General features: G+C 40.0%; 1 protein-coding gene and 1 long non-coding RNA gene across 4 annotated transcripts in view; one reads left to right on the top strand and one right to left on the bottom strand.

Annotated features, from left to right (window-relative positions):
* The window catches only part of LOC310683263, a 418,618-nt gene that overhangs the window by 304,398 nt on the left and 90,842 nt on the right, over positions 1–23,378 (bottom strand). The window lies entirely within an intron of this gene.
* Positions 1–23,378, top strand: part of NUP93 (nucleoporin 93) — a 67,631-nt gene that overhangs the window by 23,176 nt on the left and 21,077 nt on the right. For 2 of the 3 annotated variants that reach the window (XM_083452864.1, XM_083452865.1), the window contains exons 4-5: positions 16,721–16,783; positions 21,371–21,499. In XM_083452864.1, coding sequence (XP_083308990.1) covers positions 16,721–16,783; positions 21,371–21,499 — 192 coding nt within the window. Of the gene's footprint in view, positions 1–5,784; positions 6,036–16,720; positions 16,784–21,370; positions 21,500–23,378 lie in introns of those variants that run through there. The other variant, XM_083452866.1, reaches the window with a different exon arrangement.

Genomic DNA, 23,378 nt, shown 5'->3' with positions numbered 1-23,378 from the left:
TTAGTCCTCCTTGGCCCTTTCAAAGCCACCATAGTTGCACTTTGTCAAGCCAGCCACCTTAACATTGAGCTGATGTTTTTAAAATGATTCTTGTTTTTCTTTGTCTGTGCAGAGGCTGAAAAGGTTTTGAATATTCACCGCACTTCTTTATTTGGGGAAAAAAAACCTCCCCATACAAGCAGGCCAACAAATTCCTCTTAGACCAAACCTTCAACAACGCAGTCCTTTGGATAATGGACACTTGTTACTCTTTGTTTGATTACATCTCAATTATCACTTGATGGCAAGAGCACAATTAATACTCTAGGTTGTTTGTTAAAAAACTCCTAATTAAAACCGATTCCTGCTTTTTCCTTGTGTGTGTATAAAAGCCAGCATTCTGTCAGGCTGCTGAATTGTGAGCGAGCTCTCCATTCAGCCAGGCAAAAGACACCATTAATTGGTGAGTGGGATTTCCATGGCAGAATCAGCACAGCCCGTCTGAGTGCCAATCTTTACTGCCACTTAAAGGAGGAAACTTCTCACCTTCCCTCCCAGACCGCTGCGGGAAGGGTATCACTCTCTGCTGTATAGGACATGTCTACACTGCAGTCCACTGCGCCACACGCTTGCAAGGCAGTGGTTTGCAGAATTGTCATTGCCTTTAGACCTGATCATTATCCCTTGTAACTTCTGCCAAATTCAAAGGGAAAATGCTCCATTCTGTTTATGCAGCAGTGGGCTAAGCTTTGCCAGCAAAGTCTGGCTTCAGGCATCAGTGCTGGTGGCTGCTTGAGATTTTTTGGTTTGGTTTGGTTTTTCTGCTGCCTGCTAGATTAAGGATTGGGACAACCCTGCAAACCAAGTGCATAAAAATTTCTATCTCACAACATTATTTTTGTTTTAGTCTGCTTGACCATACATCATTCATTCATTCATTCACTTGAATGTACCACTCTGATTGTATTTACAGTTGCTTGTCCTGAGATGTGTTGTGTTTTTCAGTAGCCATGTTTGTACATAATAATGCTAATATATACAGCAAGTTTCGTAAGCCATATTGTAAATATGTTGCAAGCTAGTGTTCATAGCTCAAATATTTTCACTTTGTGGCCCCATTTGCACAAGCAGGTAAAGAAGCATGATGTCTGAATCTAGGTTGGGACACCATAAGAAGCTCTTCATTTTATTATTTATTATTCATTTCATTTCTCTACTATTTTATATTTCTAAGAAAGCAGTTTACAACCTACCCTAAAACATCAAATAAAAACAATCCAAAATAAAACACTGCAGAAGAAAGTCAAATATAAAGTATACATTCAAATCAGTATTATCTGAAAATTTCCAAAATAAAACATTACAAAAGAAGTCGATTCCAGAATGCACATTTAACGCAGCAAAGTTAACAAAAAAAATCTTTATTTCAAAAGAAAACATTACTAAACAAAGTCAAATATAAAATGTACATTTAAAATATAATTAGCAAGAGAATAAAATATTAAGCATAGAACATACCTACTGCTGTTGTTGCCAGTGGTGATTCATGGCAGGTGGAAGCTCAGTCACCTGAGTCTGCAAACATGGCCTCCAGCCCTTTTGTAGCTGGAGTCAGTCAGGGCTAGGACAGAAAAGGCCTGCAAGAAAGGGAGCAGGTCTTCCAGGACTCACAACCAGGATATCATGGTTGGAATACCCACTTGTGTAGTGGGAATGTTTTCACAGCTTATTTTTACTGTTGTTAGCTGCTCTGAGCCCGGCTTTGGCTGGGGAGGGTAGGATATAAATAAATAAATAAATAAATTATTATTATTATTATTATTATTATTATTATTATTATTATGTAGTAGTAGTAGTAGTATGAAACCAAGCTCTATGCCTTCAGTTCTCTATAGAAAGTTGTATAATTGTTATCTCTTAGATGGGAGGGCATTCCACAAGGTGGACACCACTCCCAAGAAGGCCTTCTGCTTGGTTCCCTGTAACTTCTTCTCACAGTGAGGGAACCGCCGGAAGGCCCTCAGAACTGGACCTTAGTGCCTGGGCTGAACGATGGGGGTGGAGATGCTCCTTCAGGTGTACAGGGCTGAAGCTGTTTGGGGCTTTAAAGGTCAACACCAACACTTTGAATTGTACTCAGAAATGCACTGGGAACCAATGTAGATCTTTTAGGACTGGTGTTGTATGGTCTCTGGTGGCTGCTCCCAGTCATCAGGCTGGTGGTCACATTCTGGGTTGATTGTAGTTTCTGAGTCACCTTCAAAGGTAACCCCATGTAGAGTGTATTGACCTGCACCACCATGGACAGCTGAGAGTCCAGAAACACCCCAAGACTGTGCACTTGGTTCTTTAGGGATACAGTTACCCTATTCAGGACCAGGAAGTCCCCCAGACCTGCCTGACCCCTGTCCCTCAGAAGCAGAACTTCTGTCTTGTCGAGATTCAACCTCGATCCAACCTCCAACCGCATCCAGACCCTCACACAGGACGTTCACTGTCTTCACTAGTTGTGATTTAAATGAAAGGTAGAGCTGGGTATCATCTGCATACTAGTGAACACTCATCCCTGTCTCCCTGATGATCTCTACCAGTGGTTTTATATAGAAATAAGAGTTGATCTGTCAAGTTGTTTGCTGTTTATTCTGATTGGTAGTGGCTCTCCAAGGTCCCAGGAGGAGGAAATTCCTGGCCCTGATATATGAAATCTTTTAACTGGATTGGCCAGGGTTTGAACTTGGGACCTTCTGCATTCAAATCATGTGCTCTGCCTCTAATAGGCAGTGCTCATTCCATGGAGTTCATTTAATTTTAGTCCATTTGCTTCTTCATAGTGGCCTCTTTTCCATCTCCACTTCCCATCTGCCCAGAGTACCCTGTGCACCAGACCTGTGAGCAACACTCATGGTCTCTTCTCGTTTTCTGTTCCTGGCCCCAGCAGTCTTGTGGGTGGCCTTGAGAAAAATCAGAATAAATTATGCAGAAAATACGGATTTGCTTTGTTTGCATAGTGGATTTGGTTACAGAATTTGGTGTTGCGTTTATTGCATATAGAAACTAGATCACCCTTCTTTTGTGCAGGATATCTGCGGTCCTGCATATGAATTGCAAAAACATTTGCCACTGTAGAAGACTTGTGCGCTAACTGAACCCCTTAGAATAAAAAAGATAAACACTTGAGTTAGATCTTTTTAAAGGAGATGGTCCTCTTCCTGTCTCTGTTTCACCTGAAACTAGACAGCTTTTCCTGAAATGGCATCTAGCTGGATTCCCCTTTTGAGAATCTCTGTGTAAGAAATACCCAACTCTCACCCCTGAGACTGCTGGTACAAGGTTCCAGCTTCTGAGTACAGCATCTGTTTGATCTGAAACAAGGAGGGTTTGGCTTCTTGCAGTGATAAAGGAACTGCTCCCCTAGGATTGTTCCTTGTTGCAGCAAAGTGAGCCAGCACTCAGGTGTTGCTAATTTCAAAGGACAAAAGTGCAGCAAGAGGCCACTTGGATGCTTGTGTAGCCTGAGAACCAGTCTCAGGCAGGCAGTCCCTACTTGGCCTTTGACACTGAAATACCCGAATTACTAAGCACATATTCCTGGCAACCAGGAAACATAACATTTATAATTCTATATTTCACTTAACTTCACAAGGCTTTTTCTACTGTTTGCGATTCATGAAGCCTTGCCAGTTGTTGCAGCCCACCCCAATATCTCATAATTCAGTTGCAAAGTGGAAGCCAGACACTCAGTCTGAAAGTCAGATTTTAAATTGGTCTCTGGCTTGTGTGCTCTTCTCTCTCTCTCTCTCTCTCTCTCTCTCTCTCTCTCTCTCTCCTCTATCTCTTTCTCTCTCTGTGTGTGCTTTCCTTCAAACACACACTCACTTCTACAAAACTGCAACTGAGAGGGAATCGGTCACTGAAAACCACAAGCCTGCAACCTAACTGGAATTTAAACTTGGTTATCCAAGTTTGCCATTCTTCCTGCTGAACTATACTATAATTCATTATTTTCTTACATTATTTTCTTTCTTATTGTGGAAAAAGAACAAATCTTTAGGACTCTTAACACCTGCCTTCCAATGGCGATTGCTCCCTAGTGGGCTTAGTTCTCCCATCCACACTAACTTCATTTCATTAATAGGGTACAATTTGAGATGCTAGCTTTGACCCACAAAGCGCAAAATGGTTTTGGACCCTTCAAGGAGTGGCTTCCTGCCTGTCTCTGACTTTATTTTCTTCAGCTGATAGAGCCCTCATTAAACATGCAATACAGTATGTTAAACAAATTCATACCACTGTGGGTGAACATATGTGAGGGCTACATTAGGAGTATATCTTTAAAATGTCTATGGTTTGGAGTATTGTTTTGTGATCTTTTATGGTTTACTGTTGTATTTCATAAAGTACGTTCCCTAAACCCATGTGGATGGGGCAGATTTTAAATCCAATAAACAAAGAAAATGTTTTATCAGGTATTGCCAGTTCGTAGTGGTTTGGCACAGTTGATACACCATTGAATGCAATTTTAATGTACAGCTGTATTTTTTTATTTTTAAAAAACCCTTTAGCTCAGCTCATGAAGTTCACTAGCTGCATTGATAAAGAATATCATGTGCATTAATGGAGGGCTCAGGGCCATTAGCTGTGCTTTGTAAAATGCTTTATCGTGGCCTTGTACCCTGCGCATTTGCAATTGCGTCTGTTAATGCTCCTTATTTTTCTTTATGATGAGGGTTGGGTGAGGCAAGATGGAGAGGAGGAGGAAACACCCACTTCTCGATTCTTCTCTGGATTTCTGCACTGTAATGATGGCACCATCACCTGACTCTCAGGAAAGGCTGGCCTGCCTTGAATTGTGGGGTGGCTGGCTCTTTCAGCATGCTTTAATCTTGGTTTTGTTGCATCCCCCACGTTCCTGATTTTAATTGTGTAGCTGCTGCCGTATAGCATTTCCTATGCCGACGATGACCGACATATGTTAAACATACCACGCCCAGCCTTATCGCTTGCTGAAACATTTGTTTGGCTTTTGAAACCTTTTTCTGCATGGCATATTTTCTCCCTTTTGTAGCCAGCCACAATCACTAGTTTGAGGTTAAATACACGCTGCAGAATAATAATGTTATTATATCGCGTATGGATTTGTGCACTACGTGTGACGGCAATGCATGTGAGTGTGTGAATTAGAAAATACATGCATAGGTACATCTCAGACAGTGTATATTATTTGGCTTCTTAGTGAACCCCAGTAGCACCCAGATCTAACCTCGTCAAGAATGCAAGCAACATATTTTAGTGAACAAAGGTGCCAATCAGTCCGCCAGCCATCAGTGTGTAAATAAGAATGCAGACATTGTTCCAGAGTCTTCTGTGAGTCTTAAGATGGCAGAATCACATTTCTATATAATAATGATGATCTGGCTGTCCCTTATTGCAGCCTCGTGTTTTGTGCAAATTCATGGCGGCTTGTGAAGAGAATAGCTTTACAAGCTGGTGTTGCAATGTGTAGCCACAGCCCTGCACCTCCAGTGCAGGAAATGCATTTTCCACATTAACCAAACATGACAGCTGAAACGGTTATTAACCATGCAAGATGTCGGAAGTCATCAAAAATTCACATTGGAGTAATTGCAGTGGCTTGGGGGTGGGGGTGGGAAAAATAAACCCTTGTTAAATCTTTCTCTGCTTGCATCTCATCTTTTCCTTCCCTTCTCTCCTCCCCGCTCTTAAATCTTACATGGTACATTCCATTAACAATAAAGTATCCTTCTGTAACCTATAAACGCTCCCTTCAGTAACTGGTTTCACACCAGTGCTGCCTATCCTTGGTGAAGGACAGCCCTGAGCAAATGCCACCGCTGCTTTGCTGGCAGTGGTGTTCCACTGTGGGAACAGCTGCTTTCTCATTGTCTTGCTGGACTCTTCACTGTCTCAGCCATAGCAGAGCTTGCAGGGGGTTTCCCACCCTTGAGAAGAAAAACTGTGAGCTCTGATACAGGAAGATTTGAGGTGCCTGGAACCAAATGCCAGGCATTTAAAGTATTGCAACTCGCCCCGACAAGGTTTGTAACTTCTCAGTTCTGTAGCCCACAAATAGGAATGCATTTTACACGTTGTTTGTTTGTTTAAATGCATGTATATTTAAAACACAAAGAACTCAATCTTGAACAGTTTCTTTTCTGTAGTAATGAAAGATACAAATGTGGATTATTTTTAAATATGTAGAAATTGGGAGTTAATTTAGAAAAATAACTGATAATTTTAAAATAAAATATTAGATTTTTGCTTCTGTTAATTCCCCTTCTCCCTTTGAAACAGTTGTAAGGGAGGGGCGTCTGTTGTCTGCTTTTAAAATATATCCATTTATTCACCTTCTTAGAATCCTTTGCTGCTTATTTTCTTAAAATGTAGGCAAAAGTCAGGAATGCTACGTTTTTAAGGTGTAGCCTGCTGATTTCATTGAAGATATTACCATCCTTGGGTGGTAGATTTTTCAAAGAGAAATATCTGTAAATTGGATTTATGATATAACTATGGTGGAAATCTGTATATGTTCCAGTTTGTATAGACACTTGCTTTATATTCTTAGAAATTCAGTTGTGAAATATATAGATGAAGCCCTAATTTTAAGGGAGGGTGTCAATAAATAAGGAGTTATTATTTATTTCCTGGTTCTGAAGTATATTCTCTCCCCCACTGAAAGTGGTTTGAATTAAGTATAATTGATAGTCAGTCACTTTTTACCTTGTTAGGTTTTGGGCATGAGTCAGTACTCTGAACTTAGAATTTCTTAGCCATGTAAAATAACGAAGGAGAGAGAGAGAGAGAGCGCACATATTTCTGTGGAGTGGCTGATTTGGTTTTGTCTGTAACATAGTATTCTACCTTCATTGGGGAAGCTAAGCTAAAGAAAGGTTTCTATTTTATATATCTTTTGATGTGGCACAGGCAGTTAAGGATTTATCTAACCAGTTTAGAGGTTGTACTTTAAAATCATTAAGGTGTAGACTGGACGGTTGCCTGGTCCCTTTTCCTTGTTCCATGAGAAATGCGACAACTAGCTTGGCACACAGATGTTGCTGTGTGGCAACATTCTTTGACCAGACAGTTGTGTGTTAAGCCTGGTTTAAAAGGGAGCATTGCTACAGAGACAGCCTGGCAATCCCATATATATATATATATATATATATATATATATATATATATATATATATAGATGAATGAGAGAGGAGAGACAATGAGATGTTCATGCAAAGATGGAGCTTGCCACTGTCCCTAAGTGGGAGATGCCTCAGTTATTCTTGCAGTTTTGCACTGTCTTATAGCAAATTATTTTCCTTTGTCTGAAGAGGGTGGGAACCAGAGTTCAAATATGAGCTCTGTAAATCAACGTATGGGGAGGTGGGAGGGGGAGACACCTAAATCCCCATCTAGAATCCCTAGGTCCAGCTTGCTTCTTTTAAAACCATGCTCTGGGTGTTTTTGGGTTGCAGTTGTCTTGTGTGTTTGTGATTAAAATGTTTAGCTTTCATGTCTTTTTAACATATCACATACATTCTATAGAAAAAAGTATGCATTTTATTTTTTATTTTAAAAAATGAGGGTGTGGATATGCATACTGTTGAATGAGGGAAAATGGAAACCTTTTGTCTTCTGTGTGTCTTTACCACATTGGTCTCATGGTCATAAGTGTGAAAAAGTTTAAAATGGGGAATGTATTGTAGAAGCATTGTTTCTTCATCAAGCCTACAATAATTAATGGACATAAATAACATATTATAGCAGGAATTGATAAAATACATGGTTATTATTAAATAAGTTTTGTAGATTGTGTTAAATAATGTTTCATACATCAAATTTCTATACACATTTAATTTGTATAATGTGTTTAGGAACTATATCCATTTTTAATTATGTACCATTTTTATAAGGCCAAATGTTTTAACAGAAATGAAATTAATTCCAGCCTTATCACCACCTATTTAAAACTTTTTTTTTGCTCAAGACAGATTCCTTCTCTCCCCCCCCCCATCTGCTGTCAGAGGAGGAATAGTATTTGTTTCTCAGTCTAATCATCTGTTTTAACAAATGATTCATTAATTTCCAATGGTATTGTTGCAATTTGTCTTATTTGAATTTAAGATTCATGGGTGACTGTCTTGGTGCAATGTATGAGATAGCTATTTAAAGTAGACACCTGAAGTCTCAGATCTGTTGATTCTTCCAAATTGCCTCACCCCACCCCACCCTAATGTATTAATATCGAGTATGGTATTTTTATGCTTGCTGCCCCTTTGTTGTAATCTTATACGCATTGATCATACTAGTCTGGGAAAAATAGGTTGTAGCTTTGAAAGTTTGATTGTGACAAAGTTCTTCCAACCCTTCAAATGCTCAGAAAGAAATTTATTAAATGACATTTTCAAAAGTGTCGCAGTGAGTGAGCGTGTCCATCTCCTGGTTCTGCATTTTGCATCTCCATTTAACTTGGTTATCATATTTCAGTGCTTACCGAGGAGTCTCTTTCGAACCAGGCGTTGCCCAGCAAGTGGGCGTTGGTGTGTGCAGATGCTGAACACTTGGTAGATGGAAGGTGGGGTAGTGGGGAAGCTTGTAACTCTTGGCTTTTTTACAGAAACTGCAAGATCTTTAGTGTTTCCAAGGAAAAGAATCATAAGCAGGTACATGGGATTGTCTCAGGGCAAGAAAAATGAAGTGATTAAAATCAGTTGTATTTTAGGTCTGGGGAAGCTTTCAAGCTTAAAGAAACAAAGCTAAAATGAACCAAAGAGTGTGAAATGTGGGCAGCAAAGAAGCTTTAAAAAAATGTGTTTGAGCACATGCACTACATTTTAATGTAGTTGTTGTGAAGCGTATAGCTCCATTTGCAGTAGTACACGAATATATGTGTCGGTAAAAATCCAGCTATGGAAATGCTTCAGAAAAGCTGCAGATGAAGCATTTCTGACAGGGAGCCAGAGGGCTGACTGTTGAAAAAAAGGAGAGATATCATGTGAACAGGAGTAACATGGTGAAGACAGAGGAGTTGCCTTTTCAGCCTAAGAAACTCAGTAGGACAGAGGATCAGTGACAGTGTTAATTGCTGGGTGGTTTTCTTATATATTTTAGAGGGGCTATTGGTTTTGGTTTTGATTTTTGGATGGCATTCCAGGGAAGCTGTTCATTGATATAATTCATTTGAAGCCAATGATTCTACACCAATGGTGAGGTTTTTAATCAGCTAATTTATGATGGCTTTTAAAGTGTTTCTAATATGATGAATGTTAAAATCAGGCTTCTTTGCAATGGCAAAAGTGCAGTGTTGTGTCCAGGTAGACACTGGAGATAGATGGGGTATGTGTGTGTGTGTTACTTTTTCTTTTTTTCAAAAAATAAACTTCTCTTTGGGTAACAAGTTTATGCATGGCTACTCAGAAGTAAGCCCTGTTGAGTACACTTGGGGCTTACTCCCAGGTAAGCGAGTATAGGATTGTAGCCCAAGTCCCTATGGCTCATGGAGCTTCTCTTTGTCTTTATATTGGGAAACAGACTCCCCTACCTCTTGTATTCCCAAAGAAAGCCTCTTTCCATTGATTTTTAATAATTTCCTAACCCTGCTTGAATGCATTGAATGCTGAGAGCTAAGGCGGGGTCCTGGAGTAGCAGAATTGTGCTTTTCTGCCCCTTGTACCTGAGGACAGTGCAATAGCAGAAACCACAGCTACATAAAAGAAGGAAGGGTAAAAAGACACATCTAGATTATTTTGAGGTTGTTTGAGAAAGAAAGCTTTAATGTTGCTTCCTTGAAAAATAAAAGGCATACGTGTAACTTCAGTACTAAAATGGCAGCAAAAAGCAATAAAATGGCGTCACGAGGAAAAATTAGTTAACTAGCCTGATTTCAGGGCGTTCCCCTTGCTCATTCTGAGGAAGATGATTCTTTTCAGTTCTGGTTGCTGCCAGTTATGACCATCATTTTTCAGTTTCCGTTCTAGAACCAGAAATAGCTCCTTTTTCCTTTTCTATACCTTTGCATCCAGTTTTGTGCAAGTGTATATGGGAGCCTCTTTAATGGAAAATTATATTTGAAATTATCTTTTTCTTATTGCAGCATTTCTCTATTCTAAGAATAAACTATCATTTAAAAGGACTCTCTCTGTGTGCCTCAGAAGATTAACCTTTCTTTCAGATAACCATGCTTGGCTCCTTAGAAGCATCATACGAGTTCCTGCAACTTAATGTGAGGGGACAGGACATCAGTGGAAATGGTCAATTTGTGGTTTAGAACAGGTGTTCTATCGGGGTGCCATACACAGTAGCATATATCCAGCTATAAGTATAATGGCGTGCCAATGCTCAAGATGGCTTGTCATAGCATTTGAAGCACTGGTCCCAGCATTTCACTAGGTATAGTTCAGCCAGCACATAAGAGCTTGCAGAACTACTTACAGAACTGACTTTGTGAAGTCTGTATATTGCTGAGCCCAGAGGAAGGCTGAAAGCAGAATGTATACTTTTAATGTAAAAATTAGTTTAATTTTTCTGTCATCACCATTATTAGTTATACTAATCTCTGGTCCAAAAAAACACAACAAATGTGACAAAGTTACTGTCCAGAAATCTGTGACATAGCTTGGTAGTAGTGAAACCAACTAAGACAGGGTTTAATTTATTTGTTTGATAGTAAACAAATATTCATTGACCCCAAATTTAGGTCCAGGCTATCAACTGGGACATAGACCTTCAAATGATGATAAGCTTCCGATATGTAGTAAGAGAGATCTTTTCCTGTCCCTTCTGCAAATTCTCAGCTATGAACTAAATTATTTTGTCAAAAATAATGGTCATCAAGAACTGAGAAGAATATTGTTGGAACCTTGGAGCAGTAAGGACCCTCTGCTGATAGTGAAATATTAGGTGAAAGAAAAAACAAATGCACTAATTTTTTTCTACGTATTTATGTAGCTCAAACTTTGAAGTAGTATTACATGGATTTATAATTACTCTGTTTAACAGATTATTAACTTAAAGTAGATTTACCGCCTGGTGGAGGTGGAATTGACTCCTAGAGACAGCTCAAAACTGAACCTTGCCATGCACTCATATGCCCCATTCATATTGCATGCATTTTTAAAGCTTAACAAGTGTCTGGTGCCAAGTATGAAATGTCAGCGTTAATATACATTTCAACAGAAATAAATTACGAGCAGAATTAGATTAAATCATTATCGACTAATGGTGCCCATCCCAATGCTTTGAGTTAGAAATTTCAATTTAAAAAACAAACAAACTGATGAAGTTATTTCAGAATTTGAAGGTTAAAATGGCTGCCGGCACCATTGCTGCTGCTGTTGTCAGAAGCACCCTCATAAAAATGGAGGTCAATGACAGTAAGTTTAGTCCCGCCTCCCTTTTCTTCTTCTTCTTCTTCATGTTTGCATGCTTTCTGCATACTTACTGGCGAAATTGCCATTCCAAATGGCATTGTCTCATATACCAAATTTATTCAGGGTGGTTAGCTCAGTTTGCTTTGGATATCCAAATCCTTCAGCTGACACCCAAATATTAAATGCGGAGCCCTTGTCAGATTTCCAGTTGTAATTGAACTTCTCTTTTAAACATCCCTGTGTTGGGTCGGATCCATCCTTCACGGCCACAGTTTTAATTTCGTTGTGGGCTGTATGTATCTCAGTCTGAGCTTTCCAGAAATGAATGGAGATGATCCAGCAGTCGTGTTTGATGGGTTGCGTCCGTTGTCTGCAGCAATGCAGCTATTTGAAGCCTTGTATGAGGACTGTGATTCCTTCTCTATGCACATGTTGGAGTTTTACTGGGGTGTACTGAATTCCAAGACCTCCTCTCCTGTCAGCCTTGTTCTAAACTTGGTTTAAAATTCCCTTTCTACTTTGCGCATCATTTAGTTTCAAACAAAAGAAACGATCACACTTGTATATATAGTTGCTAAAACACATTTACGAACCTTGATGCCACATGTGGTATATCATTTTGTTGTCAAGTTAGAGAGAGCTGCTGCATTTGCTTTTTTATTTAAGGGTATTCTAGATGCTCACAAGTCTGCAGTTCAGCGCAGTGCAATAACTCATAGTGAGCTGGTTCAGGTGTAATGCCAAACCATGGTTTGGTGTGATAAGAGCAAGCCTCCAGGGAAGTTGAGGCCATGCTCCCTGCCTTTTCCTTCCACCCTCTATGTTGTAGTTCCTTCTCTACTTCACCAAGCCTTTATTAGGCACTACAAATACAGGCCATCATAAAACATCCATATATCAAATGTTAAAATATATACAAAAACAGCCATGTAAAATATGTAATAATGAGGGTTTTTGTTGGAGTTTCTTCCCGCTAAACAGTACCATTCACTACTCTTAAGAGATACTATTGACAAAAACTCAGCTACGCTTGCAGTTACTTCTGAGTCAGACAGATAGAATCTGATATTTTCATTGTGCGGTGATGTTAGACTACCCAAAAAAGGGGATAGCACACGTTTGTGTAACTGGTTGTAGAATGGACAGTATTAAATCATATGTTCTACAGTATCTGGTACATTCAATGTCTATTGTTTATGGGGATGTTTAAATGTCTGTCCTTGACAAAAGCTGAGGAAAAAACGTTCAGTCGGGCTAACATGAAGGCCTTGTCTTGGAATAGAATTATTGAAATATAAGTGCCCCTGTTATCTGTTGTATTTAAACCATAGAACTTGGGGGAGCTTTTTTTTTTTTTTTACAGCTGACTCGATGTTTTGTTTTTCAATGTCCCTTAATCTGGTTTGAATATTGTAATAAATATATTGCTCATAGTTCCCTCTCTCTATTCCTAGTTTGAGGCAAGCTATAGTTCACCCTAACCCAACAAACCTAATATTTACATTTGCCCTGTAAACCAGGGTTGCAATTCATAACCAAATCACAATTTGCTAGTTTAGACCAAACAGCAAGTGGGTTCCCTCAAACTAGGAGATGGATTACTACATTGGGGTCGTGTTTCAGAAACCCAAGACTCCTTCACAGTTTATTGTAGTCTCAAATCATAATTTGGTGTTATATCTGAACAAGCTTAACATCTAACCCTTCACAGTTTTGTTACCTTAAGAAAACTCTGGAAGAAGGTCTTCAGTGATATGTACTTGGTGGGGCTGGTCCTAGTCGTTTTGCCCTTCATGATTCACAAATTGCAGCCTAGGATCCCTTGCAATGTTGCAAACAATCTTGGGCCCGCCTCTGAGTTGTCTTCTGCTTCTTTCGGTGGCCCTGAAAATAATGCCATACCAAACAACTGCGTTGTTAGTGCAGATGGGCTGTTTCTAACAGAACGTCTGGTTTTTTGCTTGGTTTAATGCCCTGTCCATGACTTCCTGCTCGCCATCTTTTCTGCTCTATGATCAGCATGTTCTACTTTCCTTGTAAAGAATCCTCATACAGAATTGTCTCTTCCCACCATTGCCAAATTAACCTGAATGCTTTAAGAACCAGAATGATGATGTCAGAGTCTGTAATCCAATTATGATTTTGCATATGTAACGAGAACAGCCCTGAAGCTAAGTTGGCATACCCTGCAGGTGCATTCTCTTCAATGTAAGTGTCTTGATTATTGGTTCCTATTTTTTATTTGGAATATGGTTGCCTATCATATTTTATTGTTTACATTTCAAATGCTACAGCTCTGATACTAAATATTCCCCAGAAAGACATATTTTCCCCAATTTCTCCGTGGCATAGAAGAGACATCAATTTGTCAACATTTTCAGTAATGTTCCATGAAGTTCTGATGGAGCCAAAAAAAAGGAGAACAAAATTGGAGCTAAACAAAATTGGAGCTGTTTGTGCTCTGGCTCCTTGACCTTCGCTAACAAGCACTGTCTCTGTTCATCATCTGCTGGCAGGAACTGTGCCGTCTAGCAGTAACGTCCTTATTTTGCAAGCCTCGCCTAAGTGACTGGCATGGCCTGTTTGCAGGTAGTATATGTTAGATGGGCTCCTAAAGCATTTCCGATGGAAAAAACCAATCTTCCCTGCCTCTCACTCCTGTAGTGGTGCCCTGTCTTTACGTGTGCTCTTTTTAAAAGCAGCTTTTCAAACTACGGTTGTTCTTGTTCAAACACATGCATCTAAGTGTGCAAAAGTGACGTCGGAAGGAGTGAAAACCAGAGTTTCATTAAAGGATCTCTCCTAGTCATTCCTGAAGATGACTAGGATTGAACCTGGGACCTTTTGTATGCAAAGCATGTGTTCTGCCCATGCATTCTGCCTCTTTCTCCTAATCATAGCCACTGGAAGGAACCAGAAAGTGATAAACTGGGTATGATTAAAAACTGCAGCCGAGTGGTTATAAACTGTTTATGCCACAGCCAAATGATCTATAATTGTCACCTTGGCTTTTCAGTGGTCCTGTTTGTTTACTTTGTATCAAAGTTGTATAAGGTATCTAACTACCTTTGTTTTAATTTATTAAATAGGAAGGACTGAACTCTGCCTGTTTCTTAACTGGTCTTGACCCTTCTGATTTTGTTCTTAATCTTCTCTCTTGCATCTTCCAAATAATAGTCTTTATTAATCAAACACACATTCTGTGTGATGTGCCAGTTTCTTCCCGCTCCCGCTTTAATACTTTATTTCAGGATCGCTTCACGCAAATCATTTTCAGTTGGAATGTGACACCAGTCAGATGTGAAGTGTTCATGCATGCACTTTTTGCAGCTTCTCTTTTTCAAACTTCAAGCAAATTGGAGCCTAATCCTTTTCCCAATTGTTATTTGTACCTAAATTGTGAGAATAACATGAAAAGGAGAAAATGGTCAAAACTGATGTGGGATGTACTTGTGCAAGGAAGAGAGCATTTGCCCTTTAGCATGAGAGCTGCTGTAGGCATTCCTTGGGTCTTTTCTAGAATACATGAGCAACTGTGCAGGCTAGAAATTGGCTTTTGAAAATGCTGATCTACTTGGAAGTCTGTAATAGGTGTCAAATCAAAGACTACCTTTGGTGCCACAGTCTACATGTGTGGAGTTAGAGAATACAAAAGGCTTTGAATTTAAGCAGTTGGAAATTCATGAAGCCGGTTGCTAAATGGTAGGGACAGTCATTTAAAACAGCAAGCTGTGTAATGAATATTGGAGAGGTTTAAAGGGAGGGAGGTGTTGCATTTCTGAATGCTTTGCAGTTGTTGGACTTTAGGGTGTGATCCTGGTTAGTGAGGGCCAGGCCACCCAGTGTCAAGGGTGGAAGATAGCTTTTAACCTAACTGCAGGTGTCCCTAGGACAAAGGCATCCTGTTTCACTCATAGAAACTGAATTACAACCCGACGCTTTCCAGAAGCTTCCCATTCCTGGGGAAGATCAGTTGCAATGGGCAAGCTGTCTTTCAGGAGCACTCTGCCATTACTGTGCTGCTGATTTTTCTAATTGAGGAATCTCCAAGAAGCTGGAATTCTCTGGACAGAGGTTGAAACCCACTATGTTAATTTATGGGAGGATGGGGAATCTTTGGCCTTCCAAATGCTGTTGGACTCTTAACTCCCATAATCCCTAACTAACCATTGGCCCCGCTGGAAGTTCGATCCCAGTGTCTTCAGGAGAGCCACAGACCTGATGTATAAGCTACTTATTGAACTTTGTTAAGCTTGTTGGTAAATGTTTTAAAAAGCAAATTACATAAATCCAAATTTGAGGCTCCATTTAAATCTTCGTCATTTTTCCTATTGCAGTTTCTGTTATTTGGCATTGCTGTTTGCTTCATTGACCCCCTCTTGTTCTGCCTTTTACCTATTCCTATGATGGTGCCTCATTTCCCCAAGTTGTCTGTTCATGTTTGATGGGAATGTGACTGGGTATAAAGCCAGGATTTAAAAAGCAAAATAGATGCACACAGCAAATAAAAGAGTAGCTGTTTTTGCTGTTCTGGATTGATGGTTGGTCTGGCTGGCTGCCTGCTTGGGTATGTTCCCCTGTGAATAAATAAAGTGGAAAGCAGAGTGTGTTAAATCAATGACAGGTTGTTAAGCCTTGCCCAGAGAATTGGCTGAGGGCTTGGGCTACGCTAAACTCTTCCAAAATAATGTGATAGATAAATAATACAAACAAAAATAGAAAAGCTTTGGAGTTCAGCTATTCTCATGCTTTAGCTGGATAAGTGAAAGGATAAGCAATTATTTCTGGCTTCTGCCGTTCAGTCAACTTGCCCTTTTTGGAGTTATTTGTATGTTTTCAGGGACTGGCCTGGAGCTTGTGGAACCAGACCATCACTTTTTAACTCTTCCTTGTGATCAGGCAAGCTTAATGTCTCCTCACTGGCATCCAGAGCTTTGGTTCTGGTTCTCACAAACCGGAAGAGAGGCAGCAGGTGCTGCAGTGCGGAGCCGAGAGAGAACAGAAGCAGGGCACTTCGTAAAGAGTTAATGCAGATATATCTTGAAAGGGAAGTGTTCAACCTCTTCCATTTTAACATGGAGCTTCAAGAACATCTTCCTCTTTCCCCTCTCAAGTTGAATAATCTTGCTGTTGTAGCAATTTGCAGAGAATGTTGGCCTATGCTTAAAACTAAACTTAAGCCAGCTGTGTATGTAAAGCAGCCTTCCATCACTCCTGTAGTGCATGCTGGCTGGGGCTGGTGGGAATTATAGACCAAAACCTCTGGAGGGCACCAGGTTGGTAAAGGTTGGTGTAGTACCAAATGTGTCTGAATTTAAATGTCAAGCCAATTTCTGAATCTGCACTTTTTCTTTCAACAGGGATTCCTAAAAAATGAAAAAGATAATGCTTTGCTGTCTGCCATTGAAGAGTCCAGGAAACGGGTAAGTTGGAGAAGGGCATATGAAGAAGTCCTGAAATTGAAACACCTCTTCAGTAGAAAGGCTGAATCTCAGAGAAATCTGCATTTTAATTGGCATTGCAGCATGACAGATTTGTGGTTATACTCTTCTTCATAGCATTAGTAGCTAGTGTGGTTCCTCCTGAGGTTGTCACTCCAAATCCCATCAGCTCAATAGAGCATGAGATTGTTGCCTGCTTTTGCTCTACAAGTGCAAGAGCCTAGTTTTAAAATCCTTTCAGAGTAATGACTTCACACCTTGGAATTGAATAAACTGTACAGTGGTACCTCGGGTTAAGTACTTAATTCGTTCCAGAGGTCCATTCTTAACCTGAAACTGTTCTTAACCTGAAGCACCACTTTAACTAATTGGGCCTCCTGGTGCCGCCACGCCGCCGGAGCCCGATTTCTATTCTCATCCTGAAGCAAAGTTCTTAACCTGAAGCACTATTTCTGGGTTAGCGGAGTCTGTAACCTGAAGCGTATGTAACCGAGGTACCACTGTATAGACAAATACTTTTCTGTAATAAACTCAAAGTGAGTGAAGGAGTGGGATTGCTGCTTCTGAGTTGATTGGCTCTTGTGCCATATGCATGGGCTCTGTACAGAAGAGTAAGTGGAAAGTTTGTGTCTGGCCCTAATGCCACAGTCTCCCAATCTCATCCATGGTGTACAGTATTCCTTATTTGGCTACATGAGTAGGGCTAAGATTACATGCATTCAGCTGAGAGTTATACATTAGTACTCTGTGAACATGAGTTAGGCACTTGCTTATTTTACTGGTTTGCCTCTGAAATCCCCTGTAATAATAATACTGAGAAACCACAAAATGAAGATTTGAAATCACTGTGATTAAGTTCAAGTTTATGCATAATGGCCTCTGATTATTATTTTTAATGCTATGTTTTTCTTGAAGATGTGAAAGCATTGGTTTTTCTCAATTTATTTCCGGGACTGGCCAACAGCATGCTTTTGTAATGTACAATATCCACCCTACCCTAAGTCTGGTGCCATTGGCATCAATTTGGCACATAGGCAAACCAAAGCCTATATTAAGAAAACTTTGACCGGTACTAATACTAATCAAGCTTATTTGTCTAACTTCTCCCATTTGTGTGTAATTATTGCATGTGTCTACTTTAATACATTTTCCTACTGCTCTACATATTATTTATTTATTTATTTAATTCATTTGTTGACTACCCTCATCCATTTAGTATCACAGGACAGTTCATAATGCAATAATAAAACAATAAAATTGTTTTACATAAAAATGGTAACTACTAAACTAATGTTAACAACTCCCATATCAGTACAGTATGAGAAAAACAGTAACGATAGTTCAACCAAAACGTCAGTATTACTGAAACATCTGGGTGGTTAGGTGAGACTGATTGACTCATCTCCAAATTGGAGGAGGGAGCTGTTTCTATAAATGGGGTGACACCACAGAAAAGTCCGTTTTGAATCACCTCATGATGGGTAAGACCACAAGAGCCTCCCCTCCTGTTTGTAAGGCCCAAACTGGCACATATAGAAAGAGGTGCTCTTTTTTCAAGTATGTGGGCACCAGTTTATTCAGGGCTCTAGAGATGAACATCAGGATCTTGAATTCGCCTGAAGAAGTGAGAAAATAGTGAGGATTGTAGAACCCCACAAACTTCAGACATTTCAGCCAGCATTGTGTGTACACTTCCAAGCATAACTTTTCAGTCCCAAGAACTGGAAGCTTCTTAAGAAAAGAAAGCTGAGAATTCTCAGCTGCATTTTGCCTCCAACACCACACTCTGAACTTTATCTACAAAATGTTGGCCAACATCCAGCACTGAGCATCATCTACTGAAAGGGCAGGGTACAGGTGAAAGGAAAAGCTGTATGTTTTTGTTGTCAAAAAATGAAATGAAGTCAGTTGCATAACTGATTTTGCCAGCATTAGTAGTAATTAGCCAAAATAGATCAGGCCCCAGCTAATGCTGGCATTTGGTCTTCTACCTGCTCAGCATGCTAAGCAGATCACAGTGCCAGGAATTTAGCAAGGCTCTCTTGGCCAACTGGGGGCTCCTGTTCTACCACTTGGAAATTGTAGCTTTCCTTGTAATTGTTTGTAACCATGAATAAATGATAAAGTATCGTCAGACCATAAGAGATTTGTTAATCTATTTTTTCCATTTATAACTCGCCCTTCAATCTGAAGGTTCCAAGGGAAGTATACAGCCAAAGTCAGTATGAATTAAAAAACAAATAAATAAAATAATGCATTACATAAAACCAATAAACATCATAAAACAGCCACAGAACAGCAGAACAAAACCACTTCTACATCTCAAATCTTCCCCAGATGCCTGTAGGAAAAGATGTGTCTTAAATATTATTTGAGGTGGTGTCTTAAAATATTACTGGCTCCACTCTTATAGTTGAGTGCTATATTCAGGGCATTAATTTGACAGCAAAATAAACCCCTGTGTTTTCTTCCTGTAATTTCTGTTTTAAGACAAATCGGAAGTCAGCTGAACAGCAAAAAATGTGTTCTTTGACCTCCTGTTTTTGCATTTGTATGGGAGTAAAACACATACTCAGAACCCATTTTGCATTTTAATCTTTTTAGCAAAGCCTGATTCTCCATAGCTATCACTACCACTACAGATATGCAGTGCTCCAAACACCCTAAAACAAACCCAAACCATGGGGACAAGCTGACTTTTAGACTGGGATACAGACACACAGACATACACCCATTTGACCCAGCCAAGGTTGCTCATCTGTCTTGCTCATCTTGGTGCAATGTCCCATTCTAGAGAGAATGTAAATCAATTCAGGCAGACTCCAGAGTAACAGGTGGATGGAAATATTATGTGCTTTTGAAAACACTTGTACCAGGGTCACTTGTTGTAGAGAAGAAGCACCAGGTAACCACACTTCTGCTGGGAAGCAAACTTCTTATCACTTAAGAAGAGTGATAACACGAGAGAGCCCATATGGCGTAAGGTTAGGTTGATATGCAACCCCCACACATAGGCACACTCCTGGTGGTGAGGCAAAATTAAACAAAGGCAATGCCACATAAATGCAGGTCTGACTGCCTTAGAATGGAGTTTTGCTCTTTTAAAATGGAAGGACAGTAATGTCCAGCTGACCAGCCCTTATAAATTTGTGGCCAGTATGAATCAGCCTTTTTACAAGCTACTATCCTATTATAGACATAAAGAATGCCCAGCTTGGTTGCTGGGAAAATGGCTGCAGCCTGCAATGAAAGTGTAGCAATAATAAAATAGAGAGGAGGACATGATGCTTCAGTTATATATGGGCATACAGACAAAACGTATTTGTCAAACACGGCTGCCTGTTTAGAAAGACATATTTAATGTTGTATTGCAGTTGACAGTGTCGTAGTTTACTGTAACACAATGAACAAAAGCAATGCAAGCAATCAAAATATTTAGTTTCGAGACATTTGGTAAATCACTAACCGTTTGGAGCCTGCAAATAATTCACCGTGAACTGGTGTCTGTGGTATATGTGGACACTGATTCACAACTAAAACTTCAAGTCATCAAGAATGTAGTTCTTAACAAGATGGTCAGGATGCGGACGTGGCTTAGATTATAACAAATAATTTTAATAAATCTATGGTAACTATTTTGAGAGTGCAAGACAAGATAACACAAAGTGATTCTGTAGCTTGTAATGTCTGCAAGTCTTTGTTTCTGATTAAATTTGGATTCACTCGGAACCATCAAATATTCTTCACTTAAACCAAGAGTAGCCATATTGTTATGCATTTGATTTATCCCAAAATGAAAGATATTTAGAAACAACTTCATTTTTTGATAGTACCAGAATGGAGAGAATGACAGAGTGATAGAATTTAATCTGGTTCTTCAAAACTTTGTTCTGATTCAGTGCATACGTTTAGAAAGAGTCTTCTTTCTGATCACACTCAGTCCTCAGAAGTCAGCTTTTGTAAAGCTAAATGTTCACATAAAATGTTGATTGAAAGCTCCAAATTTCAGCACTATATATTTGTTCTAGTTCTTTCTCCTATAAATAACAAATTTTCTCAGTGCAGACATTTAAACCTTAATTTTCCCAAGAATATTTACTTGCCAATGCATCAGCTCCATTTCTCTTTCTTTGTCCCTGAAGCCTTTCAGTTCCCAGTTTTAATGCTTCCCCACTTTTAGAACAAATATTTCAAATTGATTAGAAACTAGTTCTAGGAAGCTGAATAAAATAATAATTACATAATTCTGGTTGCAGTAATTTAGAGATTGGGGATGAGTGAGTAGAGTATGTAGACCTTTAGTCGTAAGGGATCATTTTCACCAGGATTGGGGGAGGGGGCAGTTTTAGTAAAAAAAAGTAGTAGTACTTGGTTCTTGACATGAATGTTGCTTGTCCTCTTCTGGGTGGGTTTGATGCAGCTTCTGCCACTGCCATCCTGGTGCCCTCTGGGCACAGTCATGCAGCTGGGGCTGATGGGAGCTGGAGTCCAGAGCATCTGGAAAGCACCAGGTTGCTGAAGGGTGGTCTCTTGGGTCGGTGTTTTCTGCATTAATCTTCCTTTTCCTAGACCTTTGCTATGGCTGAGGAGTATCACCGAGAATCAATGCTGGTCGAATGGGAACAGGTGAAGCAAAGGATCCTTCACACACTCCTGGCTTCAGGAGAAGATGCCTTGGACTTCACTCAAGAGAATGAGGTATCTCTTGGGCTCTCTTGCAGCTGCATCATCATCATAATCATTTATTCATTCATTCATTCATTCATTCTCTCTGGCTTTTGAGATTTCACTCTCTTCCTGTATACTCTCAAGCATATCTTCACAGTCATGATGTCAAGGAACTCGCTTTTAAAATGAAATCTAAGCTTGCTCACTACTACCTCCTGTGTCTCTCTCCCCCCCCCCCCCCCCGTGCTTTCACATAATTGCAGTCTTCCGTGCCTGTAGTTTTTTAAAAATGTTTTTGATCCTCCTCGAACTCCCCACTTCCTAATTGCATCTAAAAGTATTCTTCATTGTAGAAACGTGTGGAACCCTGAAGTTCTTTTTCCAAATTGCTCATGTTAATTGCCTATGCTTCATATTGTGATCTGGAAATGATACTGGGATCTCTTTTTCTTAAGCCTGTGCTAATCACGGAAGCATTTTCTTTATGGAAATACCCTGTTGAAGATGTTTTACTGACAACTTATTAAGCTCAGTGGGCTACCAAATTTTTCAGTTGTGGGGGATGCAGACAAAATACGTTGGAAACTGGGTGATCACTCACTGCTCTTCAGTAGCAGAGCCTTGCAGACTTAGCAGGTTCTTCAGGAAGCATTCAACAGCTTCTGGGGGTTTATGTGAAATTGAGTTTACCTTTATTGGGAACATCTTTTGAACAGGTAACAGTGGGTACAAAGGATGACTGGCTTAGAGTTAAGTGGTAGACTGCCCTTATCACAAATGTTGAAATCTCAAAGGAAGAAAAAAATAATCCATCTAATACACTTCACAAATCAGTTAAAAGACAGGATGTGATTTATCGCTCTGTAATGCTCTTCTCTCTCCTGCAGAGCCTATATAATACTGGTGTGTCGCTGCGAGAGCATTTGAAACCCTTGATGCGATGTTTTGCCCCCAGCCTTGAAGTCAAAGGCCTGGGAGGTTTGCCAAGCATCTGCTGCGTTAAAAGCCAGTTGCTTAACTTTCCCGATTCATGCTGCACTTAAATCCTATTTCAGAAAAATTGTGAGCGAGCGAGAGGCAGACCCCCATCCTTAGAATATAATAGAGAGTTAATTGATACCTCTGGATATGCAGAATCAGCTGAAAGGCACAGACCCACACAGCAGGAAGCAGGTCAGCTGGGGAGCTATATTTCAAGCTTTGGGCTTGTGAAAAATACAGACATGTTGCTTCTGGAAAGAAGACCAATTAGTCAGTGATGTTTTACGGTTCAAAGAAAGCTGAACACACATTCTCTTTTAGTGGTTTCCACAGTTCCCTGAAGGGCATATGGTGTCTGGTCAAAGGAAACACAGTATGGATCATGTTTGGCTTAGCTGTGTATTCCAGGAGTGTTCAGGCCAAGGTTCCAGTTCAAATAGGATCTTCCGCTCTCCCTCATCCCCACACCCTTTGGCCATCTTGCTGTTTTTTCTCAATCTCCCCACCCCCATCTTCTTATTTTAAAGTTCAGCTGTCACACAACCTGTTTCTATGCCATCTAAAGTACATGGCTGCTCTGTCAGAGTTCCAATATCCCCAGGTCTCTTTAAACTCCTGTATCTTTTCAGGTTTTCTGGATTCGAGATAAAGCCAAGATGGCAAGTGTGCTGGCAGCATTGCAGTCCCCCCTTTCCCCTCCACCCCAATGTTGCAGTGGATGGCCAAGCCATTTGGAGCTTTGCCAAAATGGCTGCCAAGGTTTTTGCTTAGGAATGCGTGTATGAATAATGCAGATTTTGGGTGCCTGCAGTTTGCAACAAGTGAAGCTAAATGCAGAAGGGCTAGAGGCACAATTGAGTACAGTGGTAGCTCGGGTTAAGAACTTAATTTGTTCCGGAGGTCCGTTCTTAACCTGAAACTGTTCTTA

Source organism: Podarcis tiliguerta (genome assembly GCF_965153285.1).
Source record: "Podarcis tiliguerta genome assembly, chromosome: 8".
Taxonomy (NCBI): domain Eukaryota; kingdom Metazoa; phylum Chordata; class Lepidosauria; order Squamata; family Lacertidae; genus Podarcis; species Podarcis tiliguerta.
This window is presented reverse-complemented; position numbering and strand designations above follow the sequence as displayed.